General features: G+C 37.5%; 2 protein-coding genes across 4 annotated transcripts; one reads left to right on the forward strand and one right to left on the reverse strand.

The window, feature by feature from the left end:
- Positions 1-448: 448 nt before the first annotated feature.
- Positions 449-4393, reverse strand: LOC140819883 (receptor-like protein EIX2). 3 transcript variants are annotated; one of them, XM_073180247.1, is made up of 3 exons: positions 1284-4392; positions 1126-1205; positions 449-628 (listed from the first exon to the last, which is right to left on the reverse strand). In XM_073180247.1, the coding sequence occupies exons 1-2, from the start codon at positions 4359-4361 to the stop codon at positions 1170-1172; spliced, it is 3114 nt and encodes a 1037-aa protein (XP_073036348.1). In that variant the 5' UTR covers positions 4362-4392; the 3' UTR covers positions 449-628; positions 1126-1169. The 3 variants fall into 3 exon arrangements, 2 of the variants coding, with proteins under 2 accessions (XP_073036348.1, XP_073036278.1); XR_012115330.1 differs by having other exon boundaries at positions 456-628; positions 1126-1194; positions 1284-4393; XM_073180177.1 differs by lacking the exon at positions 449-628 and having other exon boundaries at positions 673-1205.
- Positions 4394-7325: 2932 nt separating this feature from the next.
- Positions 7326-10852, forward strand: LOC140838658 (uncharacterized). The gene is made up of 4 exons (XM_073205518.1): positions 7326-9372; positions 9466-9669; positions 9988-10736; positions 10847-10852. The coding sequence occupies exons 1-4, from the start codon at positions 7326-7328 to the stop codon at positions 10850-10852; spliced, it is 3006 nt and encodes a 1001-aa protein (XP_073061619.1).
- The last annotated feature ends 5622 nt before the right edge of the window (positions 10853-16474 follow it).

Below are 16474 nucleotides of genomic sequence, written 5' to 3' on the forward strand. Positions count from 1 at the left end.
AACTGTAGGAAGGCCCAAATATAATTCATGCTGGTGTACTACAGGAATAGTGAAAATATTTTTTATCGTATCCATAAGCAACGGATGAGTATTGGGACTCAAGGAAAGAGCTGACTTATCATAGTTGATGAGTTGTCCCGATATATATTTTATTTTTATTATCTAAATTAAGAATGGTTTTTTTTATAACCATATCTTGTTAGAATAAATATACAAATGTAATAATGATTAATATTATATATATATGTGTTATATTTTATTTCATTAATTATTTATTTAAAAAAATTATTTTCGCCCCTCTAATTTAAATTTCTGGCTCCGTCTCTGCTCCGAGTCTGAGTTGCCCAACGTGGGAACTGAATTTGAAAATTTGAAAAAAAAAAATATCTGACCACATAAGAGTTATTTAGCTAATTACACTATCAGAAACTTCGGACCATCACAACTTGTGACCTATGAAAATTAAATTAGGATGTTTATGTTTGGGAAACTGTAGTGACAACCGACAAAATGTGGTATCCCTCGTTATTTACAAAATGACTTTTAAAATGTGTTATAATATTGTACAAAAATCACCAACCTCAAGACTAGGTCTGCTCCTTCTCCTCGATCTCATTCTCATCTGAAACTGTTGCAAAGAATGAGTAATGGGAAATGAATCAGCTAGGGGGAGGTATATCTGTTAGTTGTCTCATATCGGTTATATAAAATTCCTGAGAGTTGTATATATGATCTTGGATAATCTCCCTTAAGCTAGTTTTTGGGGTTGAGTTAGCTCCAAGTTCCAATCTTAACAATATCAAGTGTATAAAACCATATCTTTGAATAGAGGAAAAACATAAGCAGCAAAGGTCGAGGAAACACAGAGACATCCTAGAAAACTATTAAGATTGAGACTTGAACTTAATTCAACCTCAAAAAATATAACTAAAGGGAAGGAGATTGTCCAAATCTATATATGCAACTTTCAAGAACTCTAACCTTCAAGTCATAATGGTCGTCTAAATGTGAAACCGATCTTACAACATTTCACTTTCCATATTCAATTCACTCATATATTTATGTACAGCCGAACTGAAATTTTGGATTCGGAATAAGATGGTAATCAGTAATTTGCACACGTACCCTTGAATCCACAAGCGCCGGCCAAGGATTTTGTCAGCTGAAGCTTAAAGCTTGTTAATCATATATAGGCTGGAGGGAGACTGAACCAACAAAACTTACACCGATTAGTCTTACTTATCAAGTGAGAAGATATAAACAATACAAACTATTATAAATACCTCTTCTCTCAGATGGGCTTTTTTGAGCTCTTGTCTCATGTATATAGAGTCTTCAATTGAATCCAACAACTTGAAATAAGCGGATCTTGCTGACTTGTTGAGGAGAATTACTCCGAAGATCCCCCAAAATCCAAAAACAAAACCGAATGCCATACAGATATAAAATCCATTGGTAATCAACTCATCTTCGTCGAGCTTCAAGTTGTCCGTTACACTGGCATCTGATTTATGTGTGTTTTCATTGTCGTTGGGGCAAGATTTATTGAGTACAGGAATCCCACAAAGGCCAGGATTCCCAGCAAAGGTAGATTCATCAAAGCTCAGAGGTGGAATTCTACCCGACAAGTTGTTGTATGACAAGTCTAAGTTTCCAAGAAAGCTCAATTCGGAAAGGCTGGCCGGAATACCCCCAGAGAGGTGGTTTCTTGAAATATCTAGGGAATCCAAGTCTTTCAAGAGACCAATGTTTACAGGAATTTGTCCACTTAAACTGTTTCTTGAAAGATTCAACGAATTTAGGCCAAGAAGTTTTGTGATTTCAGATGGGATATCACCAATCAAGGCATTGCTCGACAAATCAATGAGTTCGACCAATATATTATGATTTACGTAGTTGATCGCCTTTCCTTTCCACGTGAAATATGCAGCATCTAGTAAGGTATAGTATAGTGCGGGTGTACCCAATAAATCAGAAATTTTCTGCTCGGATCCTGCTCTATCGGTCATGGCAGTAAGATTATCCAAGCATTTTGGTATGACTCCAGATATCTTGTTGAAAGAAAGGTCTAGCACTAGGAGATTTTGTAGGTTGCAAATGCTGGAAGGTATTATACCACGAAACTCGTTGAAACGTAGGCTTAGAACAATCAGTGAAAGCAGCTCATCTCCTATCCAGGTAGGTATGATGCCTGTTAGCCTATTTTCTCCGAGATCGATCATTTTTAAACCAGTGCAGTTTCTCAAAGATGTTGGGATTCCCCCTGAGAAATTGTTGTTTCTCAAATTCAACAAAGATAGCAATGGTAACGAGCCAAATGAGCTTGGGATTTCCCCATAGAAATTATTGTTGGCCAAATTAATAAATCTTAACCGAGTAGAGTTGGCGAAACAATTCGGTAGATTACCGAAAAATAGGTTACTTGAGAGGTCAATCAGTACCCACTCTTCACTTTGGCACAAAAAAGTTGCTTGACCTGTAATTTTATTTCTTGACAGATCTAATACCATTCCATATACACTATCGTGTACAAGAGACCGTGAATAGCCTGTAAGGTTGAAAGAAAAGAATCCAATCTTCGGAAAGACGCCATGGATTTGGTTATTTGACATATTCAGATTTATTGGCCCGGAAGTTAAATCACCAATCCAACTAGGAATGGTGTCTGTAATTTGAGAAAACGAGATATCAAGAAACTTTAAATTTTTCTGGTATTGAAGCCATTGCGGAAAATGTGGTCCTACTTTACATTTGGAGAGTTTTATTGCTTTTAGTTGAAATGGAGGAATCCAATCTGAGCTACAATTTACTGCCAGCAGTGGGTTAGAAGAAAAGTCAAGTATCGTTAGACGAGATAGATTGTACAAATGGGACTCGGTAACGATGCCTTCGAAGTTATTTGAAGCCAGAACTAAAACCTCCATCTTTGAAAGGGATCCAATGCTTTCTCTCAAAGGTCCATTGAACATGTTGTTGTTGAGATACAATTTTTCGAGGAGCGGATAAATTGTAAGATCGGGCAGTTCACCTGTAAAACTATTTGATGACAAATCTAGGTGAATAAGACTTGGGATATTTGGGTAATCCTTGGTAATGGATCCATTCAACTTATTCCCCCCTAGTACTAGCACATTCAAGGATGAGAACTTTGAAAAATCAGGCAATGAACCAGTTATCATATTATCACTCAAATCCAGATACTTCAAATTCTTTTCTACGGACCCCGAAAAGTTGATCATAATTTCAGAAAGTGGCACCATAAAACTGTTATGGGACAAATCCAAGTGTATTAAACTGCTCATATTTCCGAAGAATCTAGGAATCCCACCTTCAAGGTTATTATTAGAGAGATCAAGATATTCAAGAAATATCTGGTTGTCTAAAGCATAAGCAGGAGTGAGAATTGTCATATTGTTAGATGAGAAATCAATGGAGGTTAGGCTTTTACTGAAGTTCAAGAAAAACAAAAACGTGGAAGATGAGATGCCGGGATTCATCGACAAGTCGAGGGTAGAAAGAGGAGCAGGAGCATTGATAGAGGGAAGAGAAGAAGGGAGGATGCCTTGAAGTCCACAGTTTACCAAGTGTAATTCTTTTATAGATGTTAAGTTGCTAATTGCATGTAACCAAATGTTGGATGCTTTGCCCAGCTCGACAAAACTGAGGTCAAGATATTCCAGTGAACCAAGATGAGCGACCCAACCAAGATTTTCGCTAAAGAGCCCGGAATTCGAACTAAAATCAAGATATATCAACTCGGAAAGGTTTCCAACACTCGGCGGAATGGATCCATGGAAATTAGCAAAGGAAAGATTGAGATACTGTAATTTCTCTAATGAACCAATGAACTCCGGGATATTTGAATACCCAAAATCATTTAAACTCAGATCGAGGTAAGTCAAGTGCCTCAATTCCAGCAACGAAGAGCTAATCTTACCTTTGAGAGGAGCAACACTGGGTCCATCACTATTGAATCCTGGCGGAGCCCTCAAGTTCAATTGTGTGACGTGATTAGTTATGTTATCACACTGAACACCAATCCACTTACAGCACTCCATTTGATTTCCTCCTACAGCCCAAGAAGAGAGTCTGCCATTTTCATCAACAACCTCGTCTTTCAACTCGAGAAGAGCTTGTCTCTCCCTCTCGAAGCATCTGATGTTACCAGAAGAATTTTGTCCGAAAACACTTCCCAAACACTCCAAAACCAGAAGAATTAATACAAGAAAATTAGTTGAGATTCTATTTCGAGTAGCCATGATGTTTTTTAAGTGCATGCATGAGATCATAAAATCAACACCATTATTTAATATCATTTTGTTTGCAGAATATCGAAGAGAGAAAACCGTGCATATCACCATCAAATGTCCTTTTCTTTTCACGTTGGAAAAATGGTGCACATCGCCTTCAATAATTAATATTGGTAGATGGTATATATATATGTTATAGCTATAATTAATAATTTTCTAAATTTCAAGGCCAAATATTTCCGGCAATATTAACCATTCAAACACATTCATTTTATTTTAAAAAAACATAATTTAAATATTTCTTTAGATATTTCATCAAATAGTTGGCGTATATATGATTGTTTAATTATATAAAGAAAAAAATAAGAAAAATGTCTGGTCGATAATAAATAAATTTCAAAATATGTGCATGGATGAAATTATGATTTTGAATTAGATGGACAGAAAATAAATAATGTTTTTTGACGGACAAAATTATATATATATATATATATATATATATATATATATATATATATATTTTATTGTTGTCGATTTTTTTAAAAAAATTATAGGTCGTATTTCCCATTGCGTTAACGCGTCCCTGGTTAGAGTCAAAGTCTTCTAATAATGATGAGAAGACTTGAGATATATATATGGTAGGAATGGACTCTGCCTGGAAGACTTTTATCCTTGTAATGAACGGTAGAGAATACTTGAGCGTGAAATTAAAATGTGTGGTATATAAATCGGCATCTTTGTGTATGTGTAACAGTACAATTGATAATGTAGGAGTGGCAAAAATTTGTTTGAAACGGTCTCACGAGTCATATTTTGTGACACGGATATCTTATTTGGGTCATTCATAAAAAAATATTATTTTTTATGCTAAGGGTATTCTTTTTTATTGTGAATATCGGTAGGGTTGATCTGTCTCACAGATAAAGATTCGTGAGACCGTCTCACAAGGGATATACTCTTTAGAAGTACTGGTTTTATATTTTAGGATTAGTTTTTAAAAATATTTTTATTAAACATTTTCATCTCAGATCAGATAAACAAACCGCTCTTAGAAGTTAAAATAATAGAACCGTTTTGGACTAAACTATATATTTGCATTGCCTTAACTTTTAGAAGCAATTTTAAAACCGATCCCATTGAAAGGTGTCGTCGAATGATGATATATACCACTTCTATAGCTTTAACTTCTCAGAATATGATATTTTTTTTAAAGATATTAAGCATAAAAAATTTGGTTCTTTTTCAATATTATAAATGTTTGTGTTTGATTTGATTTATCAATGAAAAATCACAAGAAGTGAATTGTCCTTGAGCACATAAAATTCAAAATTTTGATTTATCCCACCTTTATACCATTTTAACTATATCAAATACATATTCATATCATATATGGATGAGAAAAAACATATACTACAACAAAAATTGTTTTTCGCAGCGCGCAAATTATCTTTCCGCGGCGCACATTGCATGTTGCGTAGTTGCAAGCAGTTGAAAGTTCAAGATTATCCGCGGCGTACATGTGCACGATGTTAATACTAGCCGTTACTATAAGTATACAACTATCCGCAGCGTGCAATGTACGCCGTTAATATTAATAGAACATCTAAAACTTAACGACGGTTTTTGACAAAACTGTTGCTAATCGTCGACGGTTCAAAACCAAAAACTTAGCGACGGTTCAAAACCATACATATCATATATGGATGAGAAAAATCAATAAGAGATCTCTAGAGAAGGGAGAAGACACATGGAGGAAGAGGAAATAATTTTGAGAGGAACGTAAAGATGGAAAGGAGAGCCACACGAGAAGAGAAGAAAGAATCCAATTGGCAAGCCATGCCTTATTTGGTGATGGAAATGTGTCTCAGTGTTTAAAACAAAGTGTCGTATGGGCAGGCTGCAGGCCCAATTAATAGGTAAAAAAAATTGAATTGAAAAGAGAAAAAGGAGAAGCTTTCACGAGGGAGAACAACTAACTCTACACACACAAGGAAGAAGAGGAAGGAGGGCTGCTTTGTAGAATTTGTGTGCAGAAAAATGAAAGAAAATCCAGGAGAAAGCAAGGGATCAGCCAACAAAAAAGATTCCAAGCAACTATCTTTACTTTAAATTGTTTATCTATTTTGGTTGAATCTGAAAGGAATTTTATTCCTTGATTTATTCCTTGATATATTTTCCTTATCAATTACTTTCCTTTTGATAATATCCTTAGTATTTTTGTCTTTCTGGAGTATGCTTTCGCGTGGACTCAAAAGACTCAAGATATTATCTATAAGATATATTATCCTTATTTTCAATAGAGTTTGTTTCCTAATGAAATTGGTTTCCATGTTTAATAGGAAAAAGGATGAAGTGGGTATAAATAAGAGGAGAAGATATTGAACTCGGTGCTTTTGCTTTTTCCGAGAGGCTGGAAGAGACGAATTGATACGCAGAGACGTTTTCCGAGAATAGAAAATCTCGTGTCGTTGAAAGCTTGTTGCTGTGAAGTGCTGACAACATCTGAAGACAACATCTAATCACTGTTTTGATTAGAGTGTTGAGTTTTGAAGATTTTTCACTTCTCAGTTGATGCATCCCATATTGTTTTGATTATACGGTTTGTTAGAGGTTTAGGATGCAATTTGTTAATCACCTTTTTAAGGGAGTTGTTTTATTCTTTCACTAGTATTGGTTTTTGTAAACTTACAAGTTTTTCTAGTGAATTATTTTGCCCTAAGGCACCGCACAAGTATTTTATACTTGTGCATAATTAACTGACTCGTCTCTCGTATTACTATTGTTCCAGTTACATGTTAGTGTGTTAAAAGTATAATTTCTGCTGCATGTTGTCGTGGGTGTTACAACACCTACGCACAACACCTACATTCTGATACACACAACATTCACCCTCGTCACGTTCACACTGTGGAAACTCAACTTTCAATTGGTATCAGAGCCTCCACTTGACGTTACTAAGTGAGATCCTGTTTTGTTTTGTTTTCAGAGTGAAAAGGAATTATGGAATGATCAACAAATACTGTTTTTAGGCCTCCCGTGTTGGATGGATCAAACTATGCACTGTGGAAAGTTAAGATGAGGGTTTTTATTAAATCCATTGATGAAAGAGCTTGGCAACGTGTACTTGATGGTTGGAGTCCACCAAAACTCGAGGATGCTGATGGAGACACACGGCTCAAACCTGAAAGTGCATGGACTGTCGATGAAGTGCAATCTTCAAACTACAATTCCAAGGCTCTCAATGCTATATTTTCATCTGTTGACACAAGGATGTTTAATTTAATCACCACCAGTGTATGCGCCAAAGATGCTTGGGAGATACTCCAGAAACACTGTGAAGGATCTGCAAGTGTGCGAAAAACTAGGCTAAGAATGGTGACATCAAAGTTCGAAAGTTTGAGAATGGAGGACAAGGAGTCCATCCTTGAGTATGACTGCCGGTTGAGACAACTCTCAAATGAATCACATAGCCTAGGAGATCCCATACCAAACGAAAGATTGGTAAACAAGGTTCTGAGATCTCTTCCTGAGAGATTCAATGTCAAAGTTTGCGCCATTGAGGAATCTAAAGACACTTCAAACATCAACCTGGATGAACTCATGAGTTCTCTAAGAACTTTTGAAATGAATCTTGATCTGCAGAAAAAGGATAAAGGGAAGACAATAGCCTTTGAAGCCTTAACCGAATCATATGATGAAATTCTTCAACTATCTAAAGAAGTGGATAAGTCTGATTTAGGTGAAGAATCGATCTCTCTGTTTACTAAGAAATTTGGTGATTACTTGAAGACTATGAGAGAAAAGAAGAGAATTGTGCAAAAATCTGAGCTGCCCAATAACACCACTTTTACAAAAGCTCAAAAGTTTACTCCTATGAAAGGACAGGTTCGACCAAAAACCGAAGTGCAAATTCAATCTAATGTCAGAAACCTGGACTCAATGCAATGTAGAGAGTGTTCGGGATATGAACACTATGCCAATGAGTGTGCCAATCGTCTTAGGAAAAACAAAGGCATGACTGTCACCCTGAGTGATGAAGAATCTGAAGATGATCAAGGATCAAATGAATCTGAAAATCACACATCATTATCTACTGTGATCAAGGAGAAACGCTCAATGCAAATCAATCATTTGGGTGTTGCCACAGGTGTTGCAATACCTGGTCGCAACACCGCTTCGAATCCTGTATGCCTTAATTCGACAGTCCTTGGGGAGTCAAGTCAGTCCGAAACACAAGAGGTTGATGATGATGAAGTCACCCTAGAAAGTGTGCAGTCAATGTACGAAGAACTGTATGAAGACTGGATCAAAAGAACAAAAGGAAATGCAATTCTCTCCAAAGAGAACGTTGAGCTGAAGTCACAAATATCACGAATTGAAGTAATCTTGAGCAAGAAAGATCTGGAATTATGCAAAGTCAAGGAAGAACTTAAAGAAGCAACTCAGGTACTTGCCAAGATGAATTCAAGTTCATCCAAACTTGACTCACTCTTGATGATTGGACAGAATGATAAGGCTGGACTTGGTTATTCGAATAGTCTGTTCGAAACTGGAGAATCTTCCAATGCAAAGGAAAAACCAACTGTTTTTGTGAAAGAAAGTGTTGAAACCCCCAATACCACACATACTGAAAAGAGTGCTCCATCAAAAGTGCGAATGCCTATCAAGAAGTCTAAATCCAGAAAACGCCACTTTATCTGCCACTACTGTTTCAGACCTGGACACATCAAACCCTACTGTTTTAAACTGAGAGAGGATTACAAGAGATGGGAATCTGAACAGGTGTCGTCACAGGTGTTGTACAACACCCGGCGCAACACTGCCAACAGAAAACCGATGGTAAAAAGGGTTTGGGTACCAAAGGCACAGATTCAATGTTCTCTTATTTATACTTCATTAAAGACTAACATTGCAGGAATATGGTACTTTGACAGTTGCTGCTCGTGCCACATGACATGTTCTAAAGACCATTTGATTGACTTTGTTGAACTAAAGAGTGGTCATGTGACATATGGTGGTGGTGCTAAAGGAAGAATTGCTGGGAAAGGAACCTTGAATGTTGATGGATTGCCTAATCTACACAATGTGCTCTATGTAGAAGGGCTTAACTCAAACTTAATAAGCATAAGTCAACTTTGTGACGACGGTTTGCATGTTAAGTTTGATAAAGACAATTGTGAAGTGTTTGATAAGACTAATACTCGCATTTTGACAGGTACTAGGTCTACTGATAATTGCTATCAACTTGGAGAAGACGTAGTGAGCAATCATTCAAAGGTGAGCGAATTAAACTTGTGGCATCAAAAATTGGGACATGCAAACTTCAAGACATTAAAGAATCTTGGTAAGTACGATGCTGTGAGAGGTATGCCTAATTTATCCTCTGGAATTCCGTATGTTTGTGGTGCATGTCAAAAAGGTAAGCAAACGCGTGTTCCTCATCAAGTGTTGCAACACTTTGGGACAACACGGTGCCTTGAACTCTTGCACATGGATCTTATGGGTCAAATGGAAGTGGAAAGTCTTGGAGGTAAGAAGTATTCATGTGTTTGTGTGGATGATTTCTCTCGCTTTGCTTGGGTAAGATTTCTTAGAGAAAAATCCGATACATTTGATGCTTTCAAGAAATTACATGCTAAGATTACTAATCTACATAATCTGAGGGTTGGTAAGATAAGGACCGATCATGGTAAAGAATTTGAAAACTCACACTTTGTATCATTTTGTGAAAAGACAGGGATAACTCATGAATTTTCGGCCCCTAAGACTCCTCAACAGAATGGAATAGCCGAAAGGAAGAATAGAACACTGCAAGAAATGGCTAGGGTCATGTTAAGCTCTAAGAATATTTCAAAGAGATTTTGGGCCGAGGCCTTGAACACAGCATGTCATATTTCAAATCGTGTGTACTTAAGGAGTGGTTCTACTATGACATCCTATGAAATCATCATGGGAAAGAGGCCGAACCTCAAGTATTTTCATGTCTTTGGGTGTGTATGTTATGTTTTGAATGATCGAGAACATCTTGCAAAATTTGACTCTAAAAGTGACAAATGTTTATTTCTTGGTTATTCATCCAATAGTCGTGCATATCGCATGTATAATCTGAGAACAAGAACGACTATGGAATCTATTAACGTTGTGTTTGACAATCTTGCAGATCTAACAGGAAAAACAATCGAGGATGAAGTTGATGGGCTCCTGAATACAAGTGAGACACTGCCTAACACAGATGTTGGACCCGGTGCTGTAACACCTGAGACAACACCTGTATTGGCAGATTCAAATGATGAACCAGAAGAGAATACTGAAAACGATGATGGTGTAACCGATGATGGGATTGACATTCCCAGCAAGATTCAGAAAAATCATCCATCATCTCAGATCATTGGAGAAACATTTGAAGGAATGCAAACTAGAAGAAAGGAGAAGGTAGACTATCGGAAAATGATGGGACTAGTATGCATGACTTCCGTGTACTCTCAAGTAAGTCACTCTTGTTTTGTTTCACTCGTTGAACCCAAAAATATAAGTGAAGCCTTAAAAGATGAATTTTGGGTTGATGCGATGCATGAGGAACTTGAACAATTTGTTAGGAATGATGTGTGGGATTTGGTTCCCAGACCTAATAATGTGAATGTTATTGGAACCAAATGGATTTTTAAAAACAAAACTGATGAATCTGGAATTGTTGTGAGAAACAAAGCAAGGCTAGTTGCTCAAGGGTATACTCATATTGAAGGAATTGATTTTGATGAAACGTTTGCCCCTGTTGCTCGGATTGAATCGGTTAGACTTTTGCTTGCTATTGCGTGTCACATGGACATAAAATTGTATCAAATGGATGTGAAAAGTGCCTTTTTGAATGACATCTTGAAAGAAGAAGCCTATGTGAGCCAACCGAAAGGATTTGAAGATCCACACCACCCTAACCATGTCTACAAGTTGAAGAAGGCATTGTACGGGCTTAAACAAGCTCCACGAGCATGCTATGGCAAGCTTACTGAATTTCTGCTTGACTTAGGCTTCAAACGAGGTGAAGTTGATAAAACTCTATTTATTAAAAAATCTAAGCATGATATACTTGTGTGTCAAGTCTATGCGGATGACATCATATTTGGTGTTTCTTCTCAAAAGCATGTTGATGATTTTGTTGAGTGCATGTCTACCACATTTGAAATGAGCATGGTAGGAGAATTAAGTTTCTTTCTTGGATTGCAAATCAAACAAATGCACGATGGTATCTTTCTATGTCAATCCAAGTATGCTAAAAACTTGTTAAAGAAATTCTCTGCCGAAAACACTAAACACATGAAAACTCCAATGGGGTCGACTGAAAAATTGTCCAAAGACGATGTTGTTGCAGGTGTTGACAACACTCAGTATCGCAGCATCATAGGCAGTCTTCTTTACTTAAGTGCTAGTCGTCCCGACATCATGTTTAGTGTATGTTTGTGTGCTAGGTACCAGGCTGATCCTAAAGTCACTCATCTAAAGGCTGTCAAAAGAATTTTGCGATATATATCTGGAACAGTTGACTTAGGTTTATGGTACACCAAAGAAACAAACACCAATTTAGTGGGCTTTAGTGATGTTGACTGGGCTGGAAATTTAGATGATAGGAAAAGTACCACGGGTGGGTGTTTTTATCTTGGCAACAACTTGGTGTCATGGTATAGCAGAAAGCAAAATTGTGTGTCTTTGTCCACTGCTGAATCCGAATATGTTGCAGCTGCTAGCTGTTGTTCACAACTTTTGTGGATGAATCAAATGATTAAAGATTATGGATTCAACAGTGATACCTTAATTGTATATTGTGATAATTCGAGTGCAATTAACATTTCAAAAAATCCAGTGCAACACTCTCGAACTAAACACATTGACATTAGACATCATTTTATTCGAGATTTGGTTGAGAAGGGTATGATTCGAATGGAATTTGTTGGAACTGAGAACCAACTGGCTGATATCTTTACAAAACCATTGAATTTTGAGAGATTCTCCAATCTAAGGAAGTCTCTCAGCCTGTGTGCACAATGATCACTCACAGATGTTGTCCTGGGTGTTACAACACCTATGGACAACACCCAGCATGCATGTGCATTTTATTTTTAGGATGCTAGGCATATTTCATTCATTCTGTTTTGTGTGAAGTCTGTACAAAGTGTCGGTTACTGAATGGTATATAATTTTGTCCTGCTCTCATTACTCATTTGTTGCGAAAAGTTATCTCTGTCTTCGAATTTTCTTGGGTCCCTTCGCTCCACACTATTTCTTGTGTTCTTTATTCTACAGATGGCTGGCGTCGATCGTCACGATATCAGAAATGAAATGGCTGCAAGTTTGGGGGAAAAATCACCTGACTCAACACCCTCAGCCGAAACCAATGTGGAAGAGATGGCAATGGTCAGTGTACCAGAAGAACCAGTGTCGCTGGAAATTATTGCTCCTGGTGAACCAGGGAATGCAATCGACATTGAAAATCCACCAGATTTTGAGGCGGTGAATAAAGCTTTCCCCCCTGTCCCTATGCGTCGAACGTCAAAGAGACAAGCAGGGTTTGACCCTGACTTTGTTCCTACGAAGAAACCAAGGGCATCCACCGTCCCATTTATTCTGGACCCTGATTTCTCTTCTGGAGACGACTCCAATGATGAGGATTTTGAGTTGGTGGCTCGCCCCAAACCAACTGTTACTGCAAAGGAGAGTGGCTCTTCTTCTGGTGCCCACAAGCAACACCCAGTCACGGACACTCAAGATGTTGCTGAAGAAAGAGTTCCTTGTGAGCCTGAAGAAGATGAGCAATCCCTGGCCGAATTTCTGGCACAACTCAAAGAAGATAAGGCGGCCAAGAAACAAATGGCTCAGGAGGAAGAACCTGATTCAGAAATGATGAAGGAATTTGAACAAAACCAGCCTGGCGCTTCTGACGAGTCCTCCTCCTCATCTGTCTCTGACTTTGAATCAGAGGAACAAGGTAATGATGCATCTGATGAGACTGACTCTGAAGCCAGCGAATCCTCTGAGAATGTTGCTGCTGCTGCACCCGATGTTGAGGAGGATGTTGACAACACCTCCCACAACACTGACTCTGCTGATTATGATCTCAGTAAGTCCTTCTCTCCGAAGTTTTACTCAGAAGAGGCCTTGGCATTGTGGCCCATATTTATTCATCGAGAGTTGATTGAAGAGAAAAACATTGACTTTGATGCGTATGGAAAGCATAATCTGATTGAATTTTTGAAGAGCCGAAGGCTGCTCTCAACTGTCACTGCAGTCATGCCCTACTGTCGCAGAGTGGTATTGGAGTTTTATTGCAATCTTTTGAGGAGTGTGGCCGATGAGGACTCGGTGAAATACGACAGAGTGTTCGTTCGGGATCGTATTTACAATTTCTCACCAACTGTGATCAATGCCTTCTATGACACCCCAGATATTGAAGAAGCTGAAGAGGACTTAGATATTCATGCTGTCACCACTGTGCTTACTGGAGGTGTGGTCAATATTTTCCCTGATCATCCCAAGAAATTGAGTGCTGCAAATCTCACCTCCTTCTTTTCTGTTCTACATAAAACTGCTATTTGGAACTGGACTCCATCGAGCAACACTACCACTGTGACTCGCTCACAGGCCATCATGCTATTTGCTATTGGAACCGGGCGTGCCTTTAACTTTGGGAAGCTGGTTTTTCAGAATACAGTGCAATACGCTCAAGGGGATTTCAAGAAAACCAAGCTCCCTTACCCTTCGCTCATCTATGGCATCCTGGAATCTCAAGGGTTCATTCCGGATATTGATGAAGAGCTCTGCCCTGTTGGCGATTCCCTGAAGATTTCCCCAGCTTACTTCAAAGGCAACAGAAAAGTCGATCTGCCTTGGATGGGTTCGAGTGTTGCTGCAGATGTTGGCCACACTGGCGAAACAACATCTGACCCTCTGCCTGACATTTCGAGTCTGCCCCCGACACCTCCTGCTGGCTATGTTACATTGTCCCTCTCCTACATTCGTGCTCAAATCGCCTATGGTCGACGACAGATTGATAGTGCTAGGGCGACCATCGAGCATTATGAAAATCAAGTGGCTGATTATGAGCTTTTGCTAGCGGCAAGTCTCCATTCTGGACAAAAAAGGGAGTAGACACTGCTGCTGGGACCAGTGGGACAAAAATGGCTGATGATGACGCGGACAGGAGTGAAGGAAACTGACTGATGTTTTTGACTGACTGATGTTTTTGGGGTTGTAGTTCATAAAATTCTGACATTGGTGTGCCTTAACTGCTTCTGTTATGTTCTTAGTTTCCCCTTGATATTGAACTAATCGATGTTATAATCTGAGTGTTGCAACATCTAACCTACAACATCTAACTTGCAAATTTTACCGGGTTTGTTTTTCAGGGGGAGTCAACAACTGGTTGACTAATCCAGGGGGAGTTACCATTTTTACTGGTTTTGTCCAGAAATGCAAAAAAAGGGGAGATTGAAAGGAATTTTATTCCTTGATTTATTCCTTGATATATTTTCCTTATCAATTACTTTCCTTTTGATAATATCCTTATTATTTTTGCCTTTCTGGAGTATGATTTCGTGTGGACTCAAAAGACTCAAGATATTATCTATAAGATATATTATCCTTATTTTCAATAGAGTTTGTTTCCTAATGAAATTGGTTTCCATGTTTAATAGGAAAAAGGATGAAGTGGGTATAAATAAGAGGAGAAGATATTGAACTCGGTGCTTTTGCTTTTTCCGAGAGGCTGGAAGAGACGAATTGATACGCAGAGACGTTTTCCGAGAATAGAAAATCTCGTGTCGTTGAAAGCTTGTTGCTGTGAAGTGCTGACAACATCTGAAGACAACACCTAATCACTGTTTTGATTAGAGTGTTGAGTTTTGAAGATTTTTCACTTCTCAGTTGATGCATCTCATATTGTTTTGATTATACGGTTTGTTAGAGGTTTAGGATGCAATTTGTTACTCACCTTTTTAAGGGAGTTGTTTTATTCTTTTACTAGTATTGGTTTTTGTAAACTTACAAGTTTTTCTAGTGAATTATTTTGCCCTAAGGCACCGCACAAGTATTTTATACTTGTGCAAAATACTTGTGCATAATTAACTGACTCGTCTCTCGTATTACTATTGTTCCAGTTACATGTTAGTGTGTTAAAAGTATAATTTCCGCTGCATGTTGTCGTGGGTGTTACAACACCTACGCACAACACCTACATTCTGATACACACAACATTCACCCTCGTCACGTTCACACTGTGGAAACTCAACTTTCAGAATCAATAAACGTTATACTTTTGACATCATTTGCTATCTTACTTGCGTGGTGTGGTAATTTTGTTATTTAAATTTATTTTAGTTAATGTAATTACTCGCTCTTTTACCGTAGTTTAACTATAGTTTATAACTAATTTTATTTAGTAATTGTTAATTAGTCCAGTGAAACTACAATTTTTTTTCCATCATTATATTAAAATTTGACACCATACGTATGCTTGATTTCTAAATCGTGTCTTTATATTTAATTGGAGAATCTATATTTATATTATTTCAAAGTTTAAAGTAAGAATGTTTGTATCAAAATTTCAACGTACAATATTATTTTTTTAGTGCAAACCTCAAATTGTATCTTGTTTTGGGTCTTATTCATATTTCATTGAATAATGCATCTTATCAAAATATTGTGATAAAATATTAGTTATCATCTAATTCGAATGACGTGATGACAAAATTTGCATAATATATAAACGATAAATCAATATAATACGAATAATATAATTATAAATCCAAACCTTAAAGAATTTGAGTAAATTTTGAATAAAATTAGGATAGATTCGCACCAGACGCGACACGAATGTCAAATATCCATTCAATATGATATAATTGACATAGAATGAGATGTAATAGTAAATTTGAAAAGTATATTTTCATTGAATCCAAGGCAACTTGGCATGCCGACCTGCTTGACTCATTGACCCAACCACAGCAACCCCATTTACAGCTGCTACCAGGCCACCCCTACTGTCAGGACTCACACCGTTTGCTGAGAAAATAATCCATAAGTAATAAAATTGAGAAAATTAAATTAATGATATTTTATGACATATATCTATATAGTTGTGAGCAAAGAATTTGACATGTGCTTTTCATTTTGTGAGGCCCATTTACTCTAACGACAATTAATGATCAAAAAATAATGGTTTAATTTAAAACTGCAGC

Source organism: Primulina eburnea, chromosome 1, assembly GCF_022965805.1.
Source record: "Primulina eburnea isolate SZY01 chromosome 1, ASM2296580v1, whole genome shotgun sequence".
Taxonomy (NCBI): domain Eukaryota; kingdom Viridiplantae; phylum Streptophyta; class Magnoliopsida; order Lamiales; family Gesneriaceae; genus Primulina; species Primulina eburnea.

Coding starts and splice junctions, on each gene's coding strand:
- LOC140819883 (XM_073180247.1), bottom strand. CDS start 4,361: ATGGTGATATGCACGGTTTTCTCTCTTCGATATTCTGCAAACAAAATG. Junction 1,206..1,283: donor AAGCCCATCTGAGAGAAGAG/GTATTTATAATA, acceptor TTGTTGGTTCAG/TCTCCCTCCAGCCTATATAT.
- LOC140838658 (XM_073205518.1), top strand. CDS start 7,326: ATGAGGGTTTTTATTAAATCCATTGATGAAAGAGCTTGGCAACGTGTA. Junction 9,373..9,465: donor GCTTAACTCAAACTTAATAA/GCATAAGTCAAC, acceptor GCATTTTGACAG/GTACTAGGTCTACTGATAAT. Junction 9,670..9,987: donor TTGTGGTGCATGTCAAAAAG/GTAAGCAAACGC, acceptor GTGAAAAGACAG/GGATAACTCATGAATTTTCG.